General features: G+C 36.7%; 1 protein-coding gene across 1 annotated transcript in view; it reads left to right on the top strand.

Annotated features, from left to right (window-relative positions):
- Window positions 1–23,380, top strand: part of ZC3H6 (zinc finger CCCH-type containing 6) — a 67,700-nt gene that overhangs the window by 11,752 nt on the left and 32,568 nt on the right. Inside the window, exons 3-4 of the mRNA XM_081796783.1 lie at window positions 12,668–12,848; window positions 20,387–20,509. Of these exons, the coding sequence (XP_081652909.1) occupies window positions 12,668–12,848; window positions 20,387–20,509 (304 nt within the window). The remainder of the gene's footprint in view (window positions 1–12,667; window positions 12,849–20,386; window positions 20,510–23,380) is intronic.

The raw sequence follows: 23,380 nt of genomic DNA, 5'->3' as shown, positions 1-23,380 counted from the left end.
TGTGTTCCTGCTCTCGCTGTCTCTGTCTCTGTCAAATAAATAAATAAAATCTTTAAATAAAAAAAAAAAATGCATGTATTTCAGGTAAATCACAAGAGAAAAGGAAACCAGTTGAGGGCTATCTATTATGAACAGTGCTAAGTAATTACCTAACTTTATCTCAATCCTTACACAGCTTTGTGATGGTAGATTGATTGATCCTATCTGTAGATAAGGAAACTGAATATTAGGGGGCAAGATAATTGGTTCAAGTTAGTATAGGTAATATATGACTGGGAAGCAGAATCTGAACCCAGATCTTTCTGGCTCTAAAAGCTTTTGTTCTTCTACTTTACTACCATGCCTCTTTAAGTAATCTGTTTTAACATGCCACAGGTTTGGTTATTGTTCTTGTTTAACATTCTTGCTTTAATTTACAGGTTCAGGTGAGTTCACTTTGCCAGAATCCTGGGTCCTTATTAAATAAGGTGTTTGTTTGATTTTGGTTTGGGTCCTCTTCAACTTTAGGTGAAAATTGCTATTCTGGCAGCCAACTACTGCCTTAGTATTTGACTCTCTTTTCTGGATATTGGTGCTTAGCTCCCTTTTGTTTTTATTGAACGGCAAACCTTAGTGATAACATAGCAGTTTTCATTACTTCCAGCATTCCTCTCTTTTCTTTGCCTCTTCTGACTTTGATGTGGAGGCTTTCATCCTACGAAAGCTGTTAACCTAAACTGTACCACTTTTTTTTTCCCAAGTCACATAAGTGATTTTTAAATAGAATTAAACAGTCATCAGAAACCCTGGAGGCCAGAAAGCAGTGGGATAATATATATTTCTAAAATTTTTTTATTTAAGTACAGTTGACATACAATGTTAGATTAGTGTACAACATAGTGATTCAACAATTCTATACATTACTCAGTGCTCATCACAGTAAGTGTAGTCACCATCTGTCACCATAGAATGTTATTATACATTATTGACTATATGCTCTATGCTGTACTTTTCATCCCCATGACTTATTTATTTTATAACTGGAAGTTTGTACCTTTTAATCCACTTCATTTATTTTGCCCTTTCCTTTAACCCCCTCCACTCTAGCACTCACCAGTTTTTTCTCTGTATTTATGAATCTGTTTCTGTTTTTTTGTTTGCTCGCTTGTTTTATTTTTTAGATTCTGCATGTAAGTGAAATCATATGGTATTTGTTTTTGTCTGACTTATTTCACTTAGCATAATACCCTCTGTGCCCATCCCTGTTATCACAAGTGGCAAGATCTTATTCTCTTTTTAGGGCTGATTAATATTCCACTGTGTGTGTGTGTGTGTATGTGTATGTGTTTATCTCACATAATATTCCACTGTGTGTATATATATATATCTCACATGTATTGCGTGTAATATTCCAGTGTGTGTGTGTGTGTATACACACATATCACATATCACACACACATATATATATCAGTATATATACATCTTCTTTATTCATCTAGTGATGGACACGTAGGTTGCTTCCATATCTTGTCTATTTTAAATAATGCTGCAATAAACATAGGGGTACATATATCTTTTCAAATTACTGTTTTCATTTTCTTTGAGTAAATACCCAGTAGTGGAGTTACTGGATTGTATTTCTATATTCAGTTTTTTTGAGGACCCTACATACTCTTTTCCACAGTGGATGCACCAATTTACATTCCAACTAAATTGCACCACTACTTTATCAACTTGTCTGGGACCCTGAAATGAATGAGGAAACCCATTTTCCAGCTCTACGTGATTTGATTCTTTTACTTTTTAAAAAATCTATACAATAAAAATTTTTGACTAATTTCTTTTGAGCCCCTAAAAAAATACTGTTCAGTAAAAAGAAAACCTTATAGCACCTTATAACTCCAAGTGCCATATTTCAGTCCAACTAATCTAGCCTGGTGGCTGCCATTTCCTTACAAACATTAAAATAACTTCTGTGGGGGGCACCTGGGTGGCTCAGTCGGTTAAGCATCCGCCTTTGGCTCTGGTCACGATCCTGGGGTCTGGGATGGAGCCCCACGTCGGGCTCTCTGCTCAGTGGGGAACCTGCTTCTCCCTCTCCTTCTGCCTGCCACTCTGCCTGCTTGTGCTCTCCTTCTCTGTCTCTCTTTCTCTGTCAAATAAAATCTTTTAAAAAATAAAATAACTTCGGTGGAATTGAAGTAACTCATATTTACCTTTGCATGTGAGAAATGCAACTTTTAGACCTTAACAGTTTCTCTGTATCATCTTTTAAAATACCACTTAAAGGTGTGTTGATGAAGTTTCTTTTTCTCAACATTTTATTATGAAAAGTTTCAAATATGCAAAGATGTTGAAAGAAGTTTACAGTAAACACCCTCATATCCTACCCACCAGTTGGTGAGCTTCTTAATCTTCTTTACATTAGCTTCTATTAAGTGGTTTGGCTATTTGCAGTTTCCTCCTAACACCGAATGTGTGTAGCTATTATAGCAACATGGTGAAGAATTATGGGTCTGGAAATCATACCCGAGTTTGGGCTCTAGCTCTGTCATCTACTAGCAGAATCAGTTAAGCCCCTTGCTTTACCTGTTTAATGAGGATAACATATTTCATAGTTAACATGAAAATGAAGTGAACTGATTGAACATGTCTGCAGCATAGTAATTATTCAGTAATTGTTAACTATCATATTGTTTTTTTTACCATAAATTTGATTTAAGATGTTATTTTACTTCAGAAATACTGTTACTTGATCATAAACACATTTGATGGAATTGAAGATAACCTTAAATAGTGAAAGAATTAGATAATAAAAAGTGTAGACTAAAAATTGCTGAGAATTATATTTTATTTTTTTATTTTTGTTTTTTTTAAAGATTGTATTTATTTATTTGACAGAAAGCGAGAGAGGGAACACAAGCAGGGGGAGTGGGAGAGGGAGAAGCAGGCTTCCCGCAGAGCAAGGGAGCCCGATGTGGGACCCGATCCCAGGACCCTGGGATCATGACCTGAGCCGAAGGTAGACACTTAACGACTGAGCCACCCAGGTGCCCCTGAGAATTATAAAAAATTTTCAAAGTCACATATCCATAATCCTCTGAGGGCCCCCAGCTTTTTATAGGTTCTGTTCCAGGCAGTATTTTGGCCTTCATGGAGAAAATAACAAAGTTAACTTACCCTTTTTTGGAAAAGGAACAGCTAAAATTGAATTATTTGCGTTTTTTATTTGTTAATATCTATATTTGAGAGATTGATTGCAGGACTACTAAGACAAACTGGCACTCTAGTGAATGATGAATGTTAGTACTTTCTTTAAAGAATAGCCATTAGGGGCGACTGCCTTCTGCTCTGGTCATGATCCTGGAGTCCCAGGATGGAGTCCCTCCTGGAGCTCCCTGCTCATCAGGGAGTCTGCTTCTCCCTCTGACCCTCCCCCCTCTCATGTGCTCTCTCTCTCTCTCAAATAAATAATCTTTAAAAAAAAGAATAGCCATTAGTTTTATTTACGTTCTCTTTTGTTTTCTGTATTTTGTTGATTTCTGTACTTATATTTATTATTTTCATTCTTCTCCTGGGTTTACCCATTTCTAAGTTCTTTAGTTGAACATATAGCTCATTTGTTTTTAATCTTTTTATTTCCTGAAAAATGTGTTTATTTTTTAATTTTTTTTAAAGATTTTATTTATTTGTTTGACAGAGAGAGATACAGTGAGAGAGGGAACACAAACAGGGGGAGTGGGAGAGGGAGAAGCAGACCTCCCGCCGAGCGGGGAGCCCGATGCGGGGCTCGATGCGGGGCTCGATCCCAGGATCCCGGGATCACGACCTGAGCCGAAGGCAGACGCCTAATGACTGAGCCACCCAGGCGCCCCAGAAAAATGTGTTTAAATAAAAGCATAGATCTCTTTCTAAGGACTCCTTTTCTTTGTTTAGGTCTTTTAATAACTTCATGGTGTACTCTGCACCAAATTTATACTGGGAGGTTCACCAGGAAGTTACATTGCTTGAATTTAGATGTTTCATTATTATGTTACTGATATATTCAATACCTCCATCAGATCATTATAATGCCTGCTTTGAACGTTTTGAGGCTGAAATGATGGGGATTATGTGCTCCTGTGTTTTGAAGATTAACACATTATTCATTCATATCCTTACTACTTTTAAGAAAAATGTTGACCCTATTCAAAAGAATGACCTCAGGAATAAGGAGGTGACATTTAAAAGGTATAAATCATGGGAATGTTTGTAATACTCCTGGACGATTGCCTGAACGATAATAGTCTACTAATTTCTCGATATTAGTAGTTTTCAGCTAATTTTTTTTTTTTTTTTTTTTTGCCTCAACACTGTTGTAGAAAAAACATTCCCATCCATGACAAAGTGTGTGTCTTTGAGTGAAGAGTGTCAAGTTATCAGGTTCTCCAAATATGTTCCATTCTTCTTTTGGATTTTTGCTTGGTTATTGCAGTGGCATCCTAACTGCTTTCCTGTGTCTGTTTTATTTCCCCTTTAGGTCTGCTTTTTACTCTCAAAGTTATCTTTCAGAATGGAGATCTAATTACATCGCCTCCTTTCCTGGAAACACTTCAGTGCTTTCTCATTTATATTAGAATAAATCCCAAACATGGTCAAAGCTCTGCATGATCTAGAACCACCCATCACTCCAGCATAATTTTAAACCAGTTTTCCCTTTGTCTTTATAATCCAGTGACGTTGGCATTGTCTCAGTTTCTGTCTCAGTTCTTCTACACAGAAGTTTTGCTATCCTATTATCTCTGCCTGCCACTGGTCCCTCTGCAACCTTTTATCTCTTAGGCTGGAACTCCTCACCTCAGTTCATTCATGACTTCCTCAAGGAAAGCCTTCTGATAAATGACTTTCTCCTGTTGGGTGCTCTCATAGCTCTATTTACCTTCCACATTTACTTGTATAGTTGTTACTTTATATGTATTTATATGATTCTTTCATTCATGTCTATCTCCCCCATCACTAGATTAAAAACTTCTTGAGAGAAGAAACCATGTCTTTCTTGTTTATCATTGTATGCCCACTGAGAAGGTGGTGAATAAATACATGTTAAATGAATGCCTCCCCTTTCTTTTTGGGGAGGACAGAAAATTCTAATATACATACAGTTTTTGAGAATCCCTGCTCTAGGTGTTGTAGATTTCATCCCCAGATTAAATCAGAATATCAGAGGAGTGCCTGGCTGGCTGTCTCAGTTGGTTGAGGGTGTGACTCTTGGTCTTGGGGTTGTAAGTTCGAGCCCCACACTGGGTGAAGAGATTACTTAAAAAAATAGAATCTTGGGCGCCTGGCTGGCTCAGTCGTTAAGTGTCTGCCTTTGGCTCAGGTCATGATCCCAGGGTCCTGGGATCGAGCCCCGCCTCGGGCTCCCTGCTCTGTGGGATATCTGCTTCTCCCTCTCCCACTCCCCCTGCTTGTGTTCCCTCTCTTGCTGTGTCTCGCTCTGTCAAATACATAAATAAAATCTTTAAAAAAAAAAAAATAGAATCTTAAAAAAAATCAGAACATCAGACAATTGCGTACTTGGACAATATTACTTTGTTTCCTTATAAAATTGCTTTTTCACAATTGGATTTTGGCAGCAAGCCCTTGGTTCAAATTGAGGCATGCTTTAGGTGATAAACTATTGCATTGGTTGTATGGACACTACTGAAGGTAGTGTTCATTGTGACAAGTACTGACCATTGTATCAGATAATGTCTTTATGAGGACTCGGGGGAGAAATTTCTTTCTGATCTCACTACTAGAAAAAACTATGCCTCTCTTGAGCAACTGGTCTGTTTTTGTCTTGGAAGTACTGTTGTCTTATACCTAATCCTTGTTTCCTGAAGCCAAATTTGCAGCTCCCATATAAAAATTAGTCAGGGATCTCTGGCATACTCCTGTGTAAATTAATCTTAGTCTTAGCTTCACCTTAATCTTTAGAATTTTAACATATTTTATATATTGATCAATAAAGGCTCTATAAATAGCATTCAAGGAATAATAAAATTCACCCAGATTTTTTCTTGAAGCTAAGTTAATCCGCTTGCTGGGTAAGAAATGAGTTCACTCTGTCTCTCCGTGCTGAAAGTGAAAAAGAGAGGAAGAGAAAAGGTTTATTATATATTAGGAATTCTAGGTTTTATGTTCTGATTGGGTCATTTGGGAACTAGAAATTCTTCTTTTTGATTTTGTTCTGCTGTCACAAAAGCGTAGAGATTGCTTTATAAAGAGGTCTGAGGTGGGATATGAAAGTGTCTGTTAGGTTCAGAGATATAAGATCAGCACTTTTGTTTTTTTCTTTTTAGATCAGCACTTTTATATGCACATGCTGGGAACTTGGTAGAGTTTTATTTTAACAGTACTGCCTTAGTCCTACCCTTATAGAACAGCATGCTACATATTCACTGCTGTATGGGTTATGATCTTTGTAGGAATCGTGATCAAAGGCCTTAGTATTTAGCCTGACTGAATATCAGAGTACTTTTGTTTTCTTTCTGTTACAAAATGAATTTTTGTACCATTTGATGAAATAACAGCTGTGCAGAAGCATATATGACTCTGGAGACCAGGCATTGGGAGACTGTGAGACAAGTAAGAATAGCCATGACTAAATTCTAAGAAGAGACTAGAAGGCACTTTAGAGTGATGACCAAAGTAAGGGAATCTTACTTCTGAGTCCACTTTTTTTTAAGATTTTATTTATTTATTTGAGAGAGAAAGCGAGCGAGAGAGAGCATGAGCGGGAGGGAGGGGCAGAGGGAGAGAGACAAGCAAGGACCCTGGGATCACAACTTGAGCCAAAGGCAGAGGCTTAACTGACTGACCCACCCAGGCACCCCCTGAGTCCCCTTTTGATAGCCAAGTTGTCTTTTGTTTGAATATAGATCGGCCAACTTTCCCTGTGATATTACTTCATGGGCAGCAGGAAGTATTAGCAGTAATTCATATTTTTTTCTTGGCTTGCCAGCAAGAAATCTAGGGCTTATGCTATTATCCACAATCACTTAGATCAATGACTTTAGTTTGTTGTAACTCTGGGGCTTTGCGGTATTATCTTTTCAGTCAATGTTAATAACAAATTTTGGATAACATTTTCAAGTTATGTGACCTCTATAGTTGAAAATAGAGTCCTAATGATTCTAGCATAAAGAGAGTATCTGTTTTTTTCTCCAGGGAGATCAGTGTCCCTTCAGACACTCCCACAGAAGCATAGTCTCCTGAAGGACATGGGAAGGAAATATCTAATATTGTCTAATTATTATATTTTTATATATAGTTGTTATCTGTATATGCAAGTTAGGTTTTGATGAGGCAAATATGAATAAGCATGTTGTGGATTCCGGAAATAAAGATTAGAAGGGTCACGTATGTAAAAACAGAAGTAGAATTACTTGTAAAAAGTGAGAAAGAGATTCTTAGTTATCTCTGGGATACAGCTAACTTGCATAGAGTTAAGCAAAATTTGGAAAGGTTGCCATAAGACTGTGGAGGATGTTAGGCTAATTAGAATTTATAATTTTGCCCATAAATTTGTACCAAGTCTCATTCTTGAAGGAATTTGTATTTGAGTTGAGGCTTTCGCAAATTCTAAGGTTGGCTCGAGGAGTGAAACTTGCTGCAAACCAAATAGATTCCAGAGGGTGTAAGAATGTATTGGATAAAGAATGAAGATTAAAAACACTTTGAAAGTTGTAGATATCTGTCAGATTTTACCACTGGTAATTTGTAAAGAGAAACTTTTGCTGAAACAAGTAAGATGAGCCATCTAGCATGTAAATGTTCAAGGTCCAGTTTGGGGATAAACATAAAATCATAAAAATTCATGTCAGGTAGCTCTGCCATGGCCCTGGTATGACCAGTGTTCTCCTTGAGAAGAAATAACTAGTTTGGGAGGTATAAGGTGGGGAGTTATGTCAGGTCTTTATCAAGAAGATCATACGTAAGCTATATAGGTTGAGGGAAGATACCAGAGTAGGCATGGACAAGCCTAGACCCAAGCAAGTTTTCCGTTAAGGATGCTGACAAATTCAGCCAGTAAAATTGTTTATTACTTACATAGACAACAAATGTAGGATCACCATGGTGTTAGCTCCTTGTGTCTATTGTCTCACTGGGTAACACTGAAACCAAAGAGGCCAGACAATCACAGGCAACATGAGTGGTAGGGTACCCTGTGGCTGAGGAACAGTGGCCATATGAGGAGAATATATGGAGGTGGGTTAGAAATAGCTTTGTTAGCAGCACCTCCCAAGACTGCCTATATTTCTGTATTCTGGAGGACCATTCTTCCGGGGCTCAGGTCATCCTGCGGTTGAGCCTTGCCTGTGTGAGCTAGGTGGAGACATGTAAGGTTGCCAGTGCCTCAGTTCAGAGCAGTTCTTCTACATTATCCATGGTAAAGGAGAAATGACAGGGTGAATTAGAACAAAAGCATGAAAAGAAAAGTGTTACAAGCAATAGTTTCAAGTATAGAAATTTGTGTTCTGTTGATCTTAGGATAAGCAGCCTATTTCTATAAAGTTGTCTGCTTCTGGAATGTAAAGGCATCCTTGACATCCTGACAGTCATTTGGTACCTTCTGAGAAATGTCTTTTTTCTGGTGATCATGTCATCTTTTCCCAGGATGCTTGTATTTATGAGTAATATCTTTGTAATATCATCTATCAGGAGTACTTTTATAGTATTTTATTGAGGCTTTTATGTTTCTTCCAGAAGACTCAGTTTCTGATCTATAGCTTGTAACAGGAGCCTTTAGGCAAGCATAAAGAAAAAGCAGAAACTACCTGTGGAGGTAAGACTGAATGGTTCAGGTTAAGTTGTTTTAATAGCAACAATATCAGAATGGGGAGAAGTAGAGTCCTTTATGAAGCAGATCAGTTTATAAGGATTTAGTGAAATATACCTCAGAATAAGAACATATCATGAACAGTGAGGGCATTGAGCCATTTCAGAGTTTTTAATTAATACCACTGTGTGTTATGATTTTCTCCAGTTGTCTGCAGTGTAGATATTTAAACCTAGAGATAAAATCTTTTAAAACTTAATTATTTTTTAAAATAACAGCTTTATTGAAATAAAATTCACCTTTTTAACGTATACAACCATTGGCTTTTAGGATATTCAGAGTTGTGCAATCATTACCACTCTCTAATTTTAGAACTTTTTTTTTTTTAGAACATTTTCATCACTCCAAAAAGAAAAACCCCATGACCATTGACAGTCAATCCTCATTCCTCCCTCTGATCTACCTGGCAATCCCTAATCTCTTTTTCTGTCTCTATGGATTTGCCTAAGAGATAAATTCTTTTAAAAATAACAATTGAACAGTTGTTTACATGTCCATAAACATGAATATGCCTCTTCCTCAAAAGGATATAATCACTCTATTATTTTACATTAATGAAAAGTCATCCATATAGAATTGAACTGAGAGCCTCTCTTTTTGATTTATTAAATTTAAAAAAGTGTTTTGGATTTAGTAAAAAACAGCTTTCATAATGGTGTTGAGCTAATTCAAAATCTAGAGAATGCTAAGCACTCTTATTATATTATTTCTTCTGTTTTTTATTTTTCACAGAGCTAAATTAGTATCTGATACATTAGTAGGTGCTCAATCAAGATAGCTTTATTTTGTTTTGGTGACAGAACTGGCATTAGAAGCCAGCTGTCCTCCCTGGAAGTCTCCTCTTCCATCATGCCATACATGCTTTCCATTTGTGCCCAAAGCTGATTTTTGTAAAGCATTTGTAAACAGTTCATGGAAATGGGGATCAATGTTCTTTATTTCCTTTTTCTATCCTATTTCTTGTAACCATACACAGATTTAAATTCACAAGTTTAAGTTTGTTGTGTGAATGCTAAAATGGTAAATAGTCTAAGGGAGAAGAAAGAAAAGTAAAATACCTTTCATTTCTTTTTGTCTAATGACAAATATAAGCACCCCATATTTCACAGTTAAAGAATTTATGTAAAGTAGGACATAAATTCATAGGCAGCATTTTTAACTTGAATACTTAGGTTAAATAGCTCCAGTCAAAATGTTAAGTATGAATTAGTGATTTTAAGATATAAAAAGATTTATGCTTTAAGGAGCTCAAGTTGGAAGAGAAGGGTGGTAAAAGAAAAGGTGAATGTCTGTAGGTTTTTTTGGTGCTGTTTAAATTTTGTTATGGTGTAAGTATAGGCAGTAAAGTACACAATTCGTAAATGTACAACTTGATGAATTTTTTACACATAAGTGTGTATATATAATGATCATCACACATCAATATACAAAATATTTCAACACCCCAGAAGATTCCTTAGTACTCCTTTTTTGTCAGTTACAACCCTCCAAGAGGTAATCACTATTTTGACTTCTGTCACAATAGGTTAGTTTTGCCTCTTCTTGAAATACATATAAATGGAATCAAATAATACTCTCTTGTGTCTAGCTTCTTTTACTCATAATTGTGTCTATAAGATTCATCCATATTGTGTGTAGCAGTGGCTATTTTTTTTGCTTTATAGTATTTCATTATATAAATAAAGCACAATTTATCTATTCACCTGTTGATGGTGATTTGGGCTAACAGTTTTTTACTATTGTGACTAAAGTTGCAAAGAACATTCTTCTGCTTATCTTTTGGTGAATATATGCACTCATTTTTCTTGGAACTTCAGGTTTTGTAGTGTTATAAAAGTTCAGAACGTTTTTGTTAAAACAGTCAGAATGCCAACCCTGCCTCACAAGAAATTTTTAAGTCTGCCTAAACGGATATATACCTCTTTGATCTTATAATAGAAATTGGGGGAAAATAACACTGACTTCACTGCCAATTTTGGGTGGTATTGTGCCTGTTCTATAATGCAAGAGTTACGGATATTATACATTCATTCATTCAGTGAACAGTAGGGAACCATCCTAGGGGTTAGAGATACAGCTATGAAAGACGCAATCACATCCTGCTTTCCCCAACCAATATGTTCAAGTTATTTGAACATAATGCATGGAGTGTAGTGATAAAGAAAGGAGAATTATTAGGAGAGTACTTAGGGTGAAGCATCTCACCTAAACCTGGGTAGTCAGTGGAAGCATCTCAGAGGAAATGACATCTGACCTGGGTCCAATAGAACAAAATGGAATTAGCCAGGTGAAGGAAGTGGAGGGTGGGTGTTGAGAGGAGCGGACAATGAGAGTTTTTTTGTTTTTTTTTTTTTAAAGATTTTGTTTATTTTTGACAGAGAGTGCACAAGCAGGGGAAGCAGCAGGCAGAGGGAGAAGGAGAAGCAGGCTCCCTGCTCAGCAGGGAGCCTGGTGCAGGGCTCCATCGCAGGACCACCATGACCCAAGCCGAAGGCAGACGCTTAACTGTCTGAGCCACCCAGGCACCCCGACAATGAGAGTTTTTAAGGCAATGTTTAAAGCTTGGAGATGTGAGAAATTGAAAGTAGCTGGGAAGCAGGGACTCAATTATAAAGGGCCTTTTGGTAATATCACAGAGTTCTGATGTCATCCTCAGGTCAGAAAGGAATCACTGGTACTGTCCTTTTATTATGGAAGACTTCAAACACCTACACATCCCACAGTTTGAGCAATTACCAACTCATGACCAATCTTGTTGATACCACTTCTTTCCTCCCCCAGTGGATAGTTCTGAAGCAAATTTGAGACATCACATCATCATTGAAGATTTTGAGCAGGAGAGTGACATGATCAGTTTTGCATTTTAGAAATCACATATCCCTAGTAACTTTAAAGTATCTTTATAATGCACACACCATAGTTTGGTTGCTTCTCATTTGCTTCCAGTCATACAGACATTTGTCTTTCCGTACTATTTATAGCAGCTTGCATTTTTTCAAACTGTATGGAAACATGATTAAATGCCAAACTTATTTTATATACTTATCTTCTTATGTAGATAGATCATTGTTTAATTTGCCTTTAAAATACTATTAATGAATATTTTGGCTTCTATAAGTATAAAAAGGTCATAAACAATATAAAAGTTTGTTTCTAGTTTGGTCTCCATTATAGCAAACATATTAGTATTTGGAAAGTGGAATTCAATTTATGATTTTACTATGAATGTTTTTTGCAGATTCAAGTTTAATTTATGATTCTTCTGTAGCTCAGGTTTTGCTCTTTATCTGCCTATTGAAATCTGTTTTCTTATTGAAGTTTACTTTGATGGTGAGAATTAATACAGATTACTTTTATTTTAAAGCTAATTATCATTGTTTACGTGACACTAAGTTAAAAATTCCGTCCTGTAGTAAGAATGTTTACTTACTAAAATGTTTTAGTTTAACTTTTTTTTAAAAGGTGATTTAGTAGAAGGTAACTGCTGTAATACCATGGAATAATACTGCATTCATGCATACATTCATTCATTTGGTGAGCGTCAGTGATCTTAATCCAAATCAGAGGTTGGCAAATTTTTGCTGCTAAGACTGGTTCTTACATTTTTGAAGGGTTGTTCCCCAAAAAGGGAGAAGAATTTGCAACAGAAACTGTATGTGGCCTGTAAATATACTACCTGGCCCTTTACAGGAGAAGTTTGCCATCCCTGATCTAAATGAATATAACCAAAATTCTTGGCATGTGCTTTTTTTTCTTTTGGAAATGTTTTTATAAGACTCATTTTTGAATAACATTTGAAAATAAAAATGTCATTGTTTTCTACAGAGAAGATGGCGAATTAGAAGATGGTGAAATAGATGATGCAGGACTCGAAGAAACACAAGAACAGGAAGCAAAAGAGGATGAAAAACAGAAAAATGAAAAAGCCTATAGAAAATCAAGGAAAAAACACAAGAAAGAAAGAGAGAAGAAAAAATCCAAAAGGAGAAAACGTGAAAAACATAAGGTTAGCTAGAATCTACTTTGAATTCTTTTAGTAAATTTGTATGAAATATAAAATACTGAAAATTAGAAAGTATAAATTATTGCTTATTTTATTATAAAACATTGTTTAGAGGGGTGCCTGGATGTCTCAGTCAGTTAAGTGTGTGACTGGATTTCAGCTCAGGTCATGATCTTGGGCGTGAGATTGAGCCCTGTGTCAGGCTTCTCACTGGGCATGGAGCCTGCTTAAGATTCTCTCTCTCCCTCTGCCCTTCCACCCCCCAAAAAACAACTTGTTGATTAGATATTTTTATTTATGTGATTAATAAATTTTCTGAACATAAAAATTATATGAATTATCTCAAAGATTTAAAAATTAATCAAGGTAACTTTTAATGCAAGTTAAAATAAATCTTTTATTTTTAAAGATTTTATTTATTTATTTGTCAGAGAGAGCGCGCAAACAGGGGGAGCTGCAGGCAGAGGGAGAAGCAGGCTCCTCGCTGGGCAAGGACCCCGATGCAGGACTCGATTCCAGGACCCTGGGATCATGACCTGAGCTGAAGGCAGACGTTTAACTGACTGAGCCACCCAGGCATCCCTAAAATAAATCTTTTTAACTAATGGAATTATATGCAAGAATGATAAAAGGTTAAAGAAAGTTTTATTCTCTACCGATATAGATTAGTAGCATTGGCATTGTCTATTTATTTATTCATTCATATGTATTTTCATGTGCTTGTTATGGAAATCTCTGTGCCCTATGCTAGGGTTATAGTAATGAGTGAAACAGTCTCTAACAGAGATTACATTGAAATGGGAAAGAGAAGGCAATAAACAAATGAAAAACAAATGTCATCAAGAAAAAAAAGTAGGGTGCTGCATAGAGAATAATGTAGTTTGGGATAGGGAAGAAGGGACATCTCTCTGACAGAGAACTCAGGGAAAAGTTGGCATCTGTGGTGGGGTAGTTTTTGAAACTCCCCTGTAAAAATAGGGCAATAAGGATAGCAAAATCAAAAACTCATTGGCAACATCTACCAAAAAATGAAGTAACAAGTTATTCCCACAAACCTTAAAAACACAAATGGATAAGGCCAAACCATAGACAGCACCAAGACCTGTATAGGATCAGCAACTGTGCATACTGAGGCAGAGGGAAGGTAATGGGACTTCCAGAAAACAAATTGCCAACAGGTACTTCTCTCAGATGGAGGAGTTCTGACTCCATGTGGAAAGTCCATGGACCAGTCTGAGAACAGCAGCAGAAAATGAGAGGACACTTTACTAGTTTCAATTCACATGTGAATGTAAAGTGACCACATGAATTTGGATGGTGCTTGAATGGTCTGGGCCTGATGAACTCCTGATACTAATCAACCAAATCCCTCTTCTCAGACAGAGTCCCAACACTGAGAATATAACTGCTATCATTAGAATCTAAACTGAGAGGCGCCTGGGTGGCTCAGTCATTAAGCATCTGCCTTCGGCTCAGATCATGATCCCAGGGTCCTGAGATAGAGTCCCACATCGGGCTCCCTCCTCGGCGGGAAGCCTGCTCTCCCTCTCCCACTCCCGCTGCTGTGTTCCTGTTCTTGCTATCTCTGTCAAATAAATAAATAGAATCTTAAAAAAAAAAAAAAAGAATCTAAACTGAGAGGACAAGCATACTAGGGCTGGGCAAGGAAAGAAATAGATTTAAAAATGAGGGAAGGGAGCAAGCAAAGCATATTTGAGAAGATACATAACCATATTTATTAATACTTCATGCAAACAATGGAAGAAATAACCCTAGAAAACAAGATAGGACCACGATCACATTCCACGTAAGTTATTATTAAAAAAAAAGGGGCACCTGAGTGGCTCAGTCAGTTAAGCATCTCTCTTCGGCTTGGGTCATGAGCTCCAGGTCTTGGGATCGAGCCCTGAGCAGGCTCCCAGGCTCCCTCTGCCCCTTCAGCCTGCTTGTGCTCTCTCTCTTGCTCTAACTCAAAGAAATAAAAAAAAATCTTCAAAAAAAATTTTTTAAAAAGGGAATAATGGAGAAAATAATATTATTCCAGAAGAGAAATAATTCCCATAAAACATATAAAATATCTAACCTAATATTTCAAAATGATAAAAAAATTTAAGAAAGTAATATAAGCTATGATCAAACAGCATAAATACAGTTTTGTAGGAAATATCCTTTGGTCATCTAGGCAAAAAGACGAAGTCCCTTATAGGAAAAGAGAATCAGGTTTATATAAAAATTTTTGATATAAATATTTTATGCCGGAAGATAATGGAATGACATATTTTTTTTAAAGATTTGATTTGAGAGAGAGTAGAGCGAGAGAGAGCACGAGTGGGGGGAGGAGCAGAGGGAGAGGGAGAAGCAGACTCTCCCACTGAGCAGGGAGCTCTACATGGGGCTTGATCCCAGGACCCTGGGATCATGGCCTGAGCCAAAGGCAGATGCTTAACCGACTGAGCCAGCCAGGCGCCCCTGGAATGACATATTTAAATAAGATGTGGGCCAAGAATTTTATATCCAGCTAAATACTGATCTTCTGATACAAAGTTGTCAAAAATATATATATGATAGAACTCAGGAAATATTGTTATCATGAGCCTTCCTGTAGACTCTACTAGAGAACAAGTTTAGATAACCAGAATGACTAGTTGAGAGAGAGGCATCTATATACACATACATATTTCCTTGTAAAACTAAGACTAAATGATGGACATAAGAGGAGCAGTGTATTATGTATCTGAACATTACAACTATAAAAAATACCAGGAAAAGCAGAAGAGTATATGGCAAGCAGGATAAGCTTACTGATTGCCTTATAGTTATTAACTCAGAGTAAAAAGATGTTGCTTCACATTGTTATCCTGAGAATGAAAAAGAAAGGAGAAGAGGTTACTGCTGAACTTCAGTATTGGTCCTGTTAGTAAAGAAATAGTATGCAAAGAAGGGACAGGGACCAAGGTTATTGGAAAAAGGTTGTACGGAAGAAATAATGGAGGAACACCTGGGTGGCTCAGTTGGTTGAGCGTCTGACTCTTTTTTCTTTTTTTTAAAGATTTTATTTATTTGTCAGAGAGAGAGAGAGAGACTGAGCAAGCAGGGGGAGGGGAAGGCAGAGAAAGAAGCAGGCTCCCTGCTGAGCAAGGCCCCCAGTGTGGGACTCGATCCCAGGACCCTGGCATCATAACCTAAGCTGAAGGCAGATGTTTAATTGACTGAGCCACACAGGCATCCCGAGTGTCCAACTCTTGATCTCAGCTCAGGTCTTGATCTCAGGGTCGTGAGTTCAAGCCCCATGTTGGGTTCCACTCTGGGAATGGAGCCTACGTATAAATAGATAGAAAGATACATACATACATACATAAATGCAAACCTTTCTAAATACCAAAAGGTATACTCCCCAACAATGCAAAATCCAACTCTAAGCTGTGTATAATAGAAAGATTTAAAAAATGGGTAAAGCTATGCAGGCAAATGCAAAGAAAGAAAAGGCAGAAGTCATAATGTTGTGGGGCACCTGGGTGGCTCAGATGGTTATGCATCTGCCTTCGGCTCAGGTCATGATCTTGGGGTCCTGGGATCAAGCCCTCTGTCGGGCTCCCTGCTCAGCGGGGAGTCTACTTATCCCTCTCCCTCTGCCCTTACCCCCTGCTCATGCTCTCTTTCTGTCTCTCTCTCTCAAACAAATAAATAAAATCTTTAAAAAAAAAAAAAAAGAAGTCATAATGTTGATATCTGAAAAAGTCAAAATTAGGTCAAAATGGCATTGAAAGAAACAAGGATATTTTGTGATGTTAAAGGCTATAATTCACAATGAAGTATAAATTATTAATATTTTATATCCCCCAAAACAGCAACTTTTATAAAGCAAGAACTATAGGAACTGCAAGAAGAAATAGGAATACACTAATAACAGGAGATATACCAGTATGCCTCTCTTAACCCAAAGAGATCAATGAAGTGGATGAAAAGGTGGTTAGGATATTAAAGAGAGATTATGTAGTGAGCTCTGAATCCTGAGAATACAGCTTCCTCTCATCTTTACGGCCATACAGTAGGCCTTATAAGCTCTAATTACTTTGATAGAGTGGAAGTGTTACAAAGAGCAATGTCAAACTACAATACAATAAAATTAGATATTACTAATAAAGTCAAAAAACAAAATGTCTTTTTGCTTTGTAATTCAAATACCTGCTATAAATAACCTGTGGAACACAGGGGAAACATTAAAACTGCAGAATTTCGTGAAAATGATAAAATCCCGATGTGTAAGTACCAACAGAATATAGCTGAAGCGGTTATCAGGAGAAAAATTAAGAGTATTGCAGTATTTATTACTGCTATTATTGCTAGGCTAGAAAAGTAGCCGATCAAAACAAAAACAAAAAGGAAGGACTTTTAATTAAGTTACAAGCAGAACTTAATGAACTAGAATGAAAAACCAGTAGTTATTAAAAAAAAGATCAACAATATATATAAATCATTGGCCAGACTAATCAAGAAAAAGGGGGCACCTGGCTGGCTCAGTGGGTGGAACATGAGACTCTTCATCTTGGGGTGTGAGTTTGAGCTGCATGTTGGGTGTGGAGCTTACTTAAGAAAAAAAGAAAAAAGGGAAAAGCAAAAATAAAATTTGATATGTTGAAGCTAAGAACTTTCAAAACCATCAAGTCCCATCTCCTTTTTAACAGCCTTTTCTTTGTCTATCTTCTTTGGCAGATATATACTTTCAACATTTTTCTTGAAAATCTTAACTAGATCACTTAGTTCACTAGACACATTTTCTGGTTTCCATGTTACCGAATGTAGCTGTTTTTGTTCAACTTTCTGCCACTGCATAATGAGGATTTCCATTCTTCCAGTTTTAATAAGATATCCCACTTTCCTTTAAGTTGCCTCAAAGTTCAGAATTTTACTAACAGTAATTCAAGGCAACTTATTTATTCATTTATTTAAAGATTTATGTATTTGAGAGAGAGAGAGAGAGAGAGAGAGCACGAGTTGGGGGAGGGGCAAAGGGAGAGAGAGAAGCCCAAGCAGACTCCCTGCTGAGCATGGAGCCTGAACGCAGGGCTCGATCTCATGACCTATGAAATCATAACTCAAGAGGAAACCAAGAGTTGGTTGTCTAACCCATTTTTTTAATTATTATTTTTTGTGTCTCTACACCCAGTATGGGGCTTGAACTCACGACCTGGAGATTAAGAGTTGCATACTCCACCAACTGAGCTAGCCAGGCACCCCTCATTTGAGTTAATTTAGACTTTCACAAATACTCTCCTTAAAGTCCTTCCAGTTTCTATCCACTGCCTGTTTCCAAAACCCTTCCTACCTTTTAGATATTTCTTGTGGAAGCACAGCATTTCCAGACACCAGAATCTTATTAACTGTTGCTGCACAACATTACCCCAAACTTAGAAACTTAAAAGAATAAAGATTTATTTCCCAGTTTTTGTGGGTCAGGAATATGGGTGCAGCTTAACCAGGTGATTCCGGCTCAGCTTTTCTCATGGGGTTGCAGTCATCTCAAAGCTTGACTGAGGCAGTATTCTTTTCCATGTTCACTCACGTGGCTCTTGGCAGGCCTCAGTTCCTCACCGTGTGGACATCTCTACAGACTGCCTCAGTGTCCTCATGATGTTATCTGGCTTCCCCCAAAGCAGGGGAACCATGAGTGAGAGAGAACAAGAGAAAGCACTCAAGATGAAAGCTCTAGTCTTTTTTATAACCTAATCTCAGAAGTGATATACTCTCTCTTCTGACCTATTTACTAGCTATTTTTAATATAGTCCAATTGCTAATTTCAGGTTAATAATTACTACTTTTTTTAAAGATTTAATTAATTAATTAATTAATTTTAGAGAGAAAGAGCCCATACAAGAGCAGGGGGAGGGGCAGAGGGAGAGACAGAATCTCAAGCCGACTCCTCACTGAGCACGGAGCCCCATGTGGAACTCGATCTCACAACCCTGAGATCATGACCTGAGCCAAAACCAAGAGTCGGACGCTTAGCCGACTGAGCTACCCAGGTGCCCTGTCACACATACATATTTTTTGATAATAGTCTTAATGGCTTCTTAAAGTCTATATATTTTTTTAGCCTCACTGTTTTGGAATAGTCTGAAGAAACTTCTCCCTTAAGCAGAACCTTCTCTTCTCTGGTGGTTTTTCCTGAAGCAGTTCAGTGTCTTCATTTGAGCTCTTCCTAATCAAGTCTTATCCCTTTAGTGATCTTCAAGTGAAAAGTTTTCCTTTGAGCTGGAGCTGACTTCTGCTAGAGACTTAGCAAACTTGGCTTCTGAATAGACAATGTTTAGGGGTGCCTGGCCAGCTCAGTTGGTAGTCATGAGTTCAAGCCCTGCGTTGGGCTTGGAGCCTACTTAAAAAAGAAAAAAGAAATGGGCAATATTTATTTCAAACCCTGACCAACAAATGTTAAATAAATAAGTTTGAAGCATTTCATAGCATAATTATAAAAATATTTCTTCATATCACCTATCAAATCAGCAAAAATAACACCACCACAAAACTAAACCTGAAAACATTTAAGAAGAAGTAGAGGAAAAGTTTGTCTTTCTTAAAAGAGCCTTTAAGAATGGAGGAAAACATCCTTCTGTGAAAATATCAGAGTTCAATTTAGTTCAGCAAATTTTTACTGAGTCAGTATTTTCACTGATAAGAACTTTAAGAAGTCTTTAAAAAGAGTGCTTAACCTGAGAAAGTAATTATTTTGACTCAATGGAGATATGGTGACTTTTTTTTTAAGAAGCACACTCATACTTTAAAAAGCTTACTCTTTTTTTTTTTTTTAACATTTTATTTATTTATTTGACAGAGACATAGCGAGAGAGGGAACACAAACAGAGGGAGTGGGAGAGGGAGAAGCAGGCCTCCTGCCGAGCAGGGAGCCTGATGCGGGGCTTGATCCCAGGACCCTGGGATCATGACCTGAGCCGAAGGCAGATGCTTAACGACTGAGCCACCCAGGTGCCCCTAAAAAGCTTACTCTTAATATTTGCTAATCATTATCAGTTACTTGTGGTTTCTATTTCACTTTTTTTCAATTTTGTGAGTTGGATTTATTTCACATTTATAATTTGGTATGTTTGGGTATCTTTTAGCTTTTGGTACTTATGCAAAAGAATAAGAATTCTAAAACCATTTTAGGTAAAAATAATTAATTCATACTTTACTTATGTTCTGTGATCCTCTTTGAAGACATAATTTTATTCTTTTAAGATTAACTTAAATCTAAGATCACTTTCAAGCATAGAGGGGCACAAGTCCTTGGACCACAGGGATGATGATGAGAATACTGCCATTAAATCCTTAAGAAGAGGAGAAGATATACTTTTCCTCAGAAAATTTTAGAGAAGTTGAGGTGGTGGTGGCCTTTGGAGCAAGGATTTTTTTGGTTAATACTTCAGAACCTACTAGGATAATACAATCTACTGGTTGGCACTTCTGACTGAAACAAGCCTATATAATTACTAGTTAATTTTTTTTCCTTTTGCAAGTGTAACTATTTGTTTTTTCCTTTCTTTTAGCATAATTCTCCATCTAGTGATGATAGTTCAGACTACAGCCTTGATTCAGATGTCGAACATACAGAAAGTTCCCACAAAAAAAGAGCTAGTTTCTACAGGGATTATGACATTCCATTTTCTCAGGTATTGCCTTTTTAAAACAATTGTGATCAAATATACACAGCATAAAATTTGCCATTTTAACCACTTTTCAACATACAATTCAGTGGCATTAAGTATATTCACAGTGTTGTGCAACCATCACCACTATCCTTTTCCAGAATTTTTCATCATCCCAAACAGAACCTGTGTACCCATTAAATGATAACACCTCACTTCCCCCTCCCCACCAGCCCCTGGTAACCACTATTCTACTTTGTCTCTATGAATTTGCCTACTCTATAGGCATATAGGTGGAATAATACTGTATTTGTCTTTTTCTGTCTGGCTTATTTCATTTATCATAATTTTTTGAAGGTTCATCTAGCATGTATCAGAGTTTCATTCGTTTTTAAGGCTGGATAATATTCCATTGTATGTATATACCATATTTTGTATGTTCCTCTGTTGTTGGACAGATGGATTGCTTCCACCATTTGGCTATTGTGATAATGCTGCTTATGAACATGGGTGGGTAATATTTCTTTGAGACCCTGCTTTCAGTTCCTTGTAATATATACCTAAGAGTGGAATTGCTGGATCAGATAGTAATTCTGTGTTTAATTTTCTGAGGAACTGCCAAAATGGTTCCCATAATGGCTGCACCATTTTACATTCCCACCACAATACATGAGGTTTTCCAGTTTCTCCACATCCTTGCCAAACTTGTTATTTTCTGGGGCTTTTTTGCTTTATTTTGCTTTGGGTTTTATTTTATTTTTTTTTTATAATAGCCTTCCTAATATGTGTGAAATGACCTCTCATTGTGGTTTTGAGGTATTGCCTTTTTTTTTTTTTAAGATTTTATTTATTTGAGAGAGTGAGAGAGCACAAGCGGGGCAGGGGGGAAGGGTAGAGGGAGAAGCAGACTCCCCAGTGAGCAGGGAGCCAACTTGGGACTGATCCCAGGACCTGAGCTGAAGGCAGATGCTTAACTGACTGAGCCACCCAGGCACCCCTGAGGTATTGCCTTTTAAGGGGAAAAATGAAATTTTCAGTTTTATTCTTTGCCTTCTGATATTTTGAAAAAATGTTTTATATTTTTCAATATAGAAAAAGAGACATGCAGATGTATGCTATAAATTTTAAATCTTTGAAAATCATACATCATATATTAGATTGCTAGGACTATCATAACAAAATACTACAGACTAGTGGTTTAAACAACAAAGTTTATTTTCTAGTAGTCTGGAGGCTATAAGTGCAGATCAAGATGCCAGCAGGGTTGGTAGCCTCTGAGGACCATAAGGGAAAGATCTGTTTAGCCCTTTCTCCCTGGCTTGTAGCTGGCTACTGTCTTGCTGCTTTGTCCTCAAATGGTCATTCTGCTATGCATGTACACCCCCAGGGTCTCTCTGTGTGTCCAAATTTCCTCTTATAAGGACATCAGTCAGATTAGATCAAGGCCCACCCTAGCGACCTCATTTTAACTTAATTACCTCTTTAAAGGCCCTATCTCCAAATACAGTCACATTCTGAGGTATTGGGGGTTAGGGCTTTCACATATGAATTTTGTGACATCTACCTCTTTAAGTGCAAAAAATTATTTGAAGTGTTTTAAATAGAAAAAAAATTAAAAGAACATGATATACTTTATATCTTTCTCAGGCATGTTGTACTGTATGAACAGTCTGCAGTGTAAATAGTCTTTTGTGCTAGAAAAATCTTGATGCTCTCAGGAACACTGGGGAGTATTCAGATCAATGTGCACCTATCTGAAAAACCACAGACTTTCTGAGTTCTGGTTTCTGCCAGTCTGTCAATATGCTTGTCTACAGAGTTCTATTCTTTTTCCTAATTTGATGTTCCTAATCTCTTATGAGCTTAGAAAACAAAATACTCTGTGTGTTAGAGTTCTTTCATTGCCTTCTGTTTCTCTATTGCCTTCTTTATAGCTGAAGTTGCTCAGTAAGTAATTATTGAATAAATTAAGTTTATTATAATATCTTCTATTAAAATTTGAAAAGAATTATACTCTAGTTAATAATTTTGTCGAGTTAGGTGAACGTATCTGTATATTCAGTGTGTCTGCTGATTTTGGAGTAAATGGAGCTGCCATTTCTCAGAACACTAACAGTTATTTATTACTAATGACAAAATTTTTAAATATATCAAACACTGATTTGATACCTAAATTTCATAATTTGCAGGTAGATTTATGTTTTAGAAATAATCAAAAGTTGTTTAGAGACTATTCCAAACAATGAAAAAATGCTCAGAATGATCGTTACTGTTTCAGATAGCAAAGCATTTGAAAATATCAAATAATGAGATTTATAAAAGCTCTTGATTCATAAGCTGTCACTAAAAGTTATTCCAGAAAAGGAGGTATACAGTATTTTAAAACAGTGGCAGAAGTATTTTAATAAATATATAGCCTTCTATGGGGGCTACTCTGAAGGACAAAATAAATTTGTATGTATAAACAACATTTCATTTGTTTTAACTGATTCATATTTTCTTAAACATTGTAATTATTGTCATTAAACTATTATATATCTCTAGAAATACAATGTAATTATTTTTGTTTCAAAAATTCAGTTAAAGAAATTAAGAAAAGAAAAAGGATGATATTTTATATTTACCCACATTTCACTTCCAGTGCTCTTGTTCCTTTGTGTAGATCTGAATTTCAATCTGGTGTCATTTTTTTTAAATTTTATTTTATTAAGTTAATCACCATACATTACATCATTAGTTTTTGATGTAGTGTTCCATGATTCATTGTTTGTGTATAACACCCAGTGCTCCTTTCAGTATGTGCCCTCTTTATTATTTTTTTTTAATTTTATTTTATTATGTTACGTTAGTCACCATACAGTACATCATTAGTTTTTGATGTGGTGATCCACGCTT

Source organism: Leptonychotes weddellii, chromosome 10 (genome assembly GCF_054177405.1).
Source record: "Leptonychotes weddellii isolate Sample4059 chromosome 10, ASM5417740v2, whole genome shotgun sequence".
Taxonomy (NCBI): Eukaryota; Metazoa; Chordata; class Mammalia; order Carnivora; family Phocidae; genus Leptonychotes; species Leptonychotes weddellii.
Note: the sequence above shows the minus strand (reverse complement) of the source record. Positions and strands in the feature narration are given on the sequence as shown.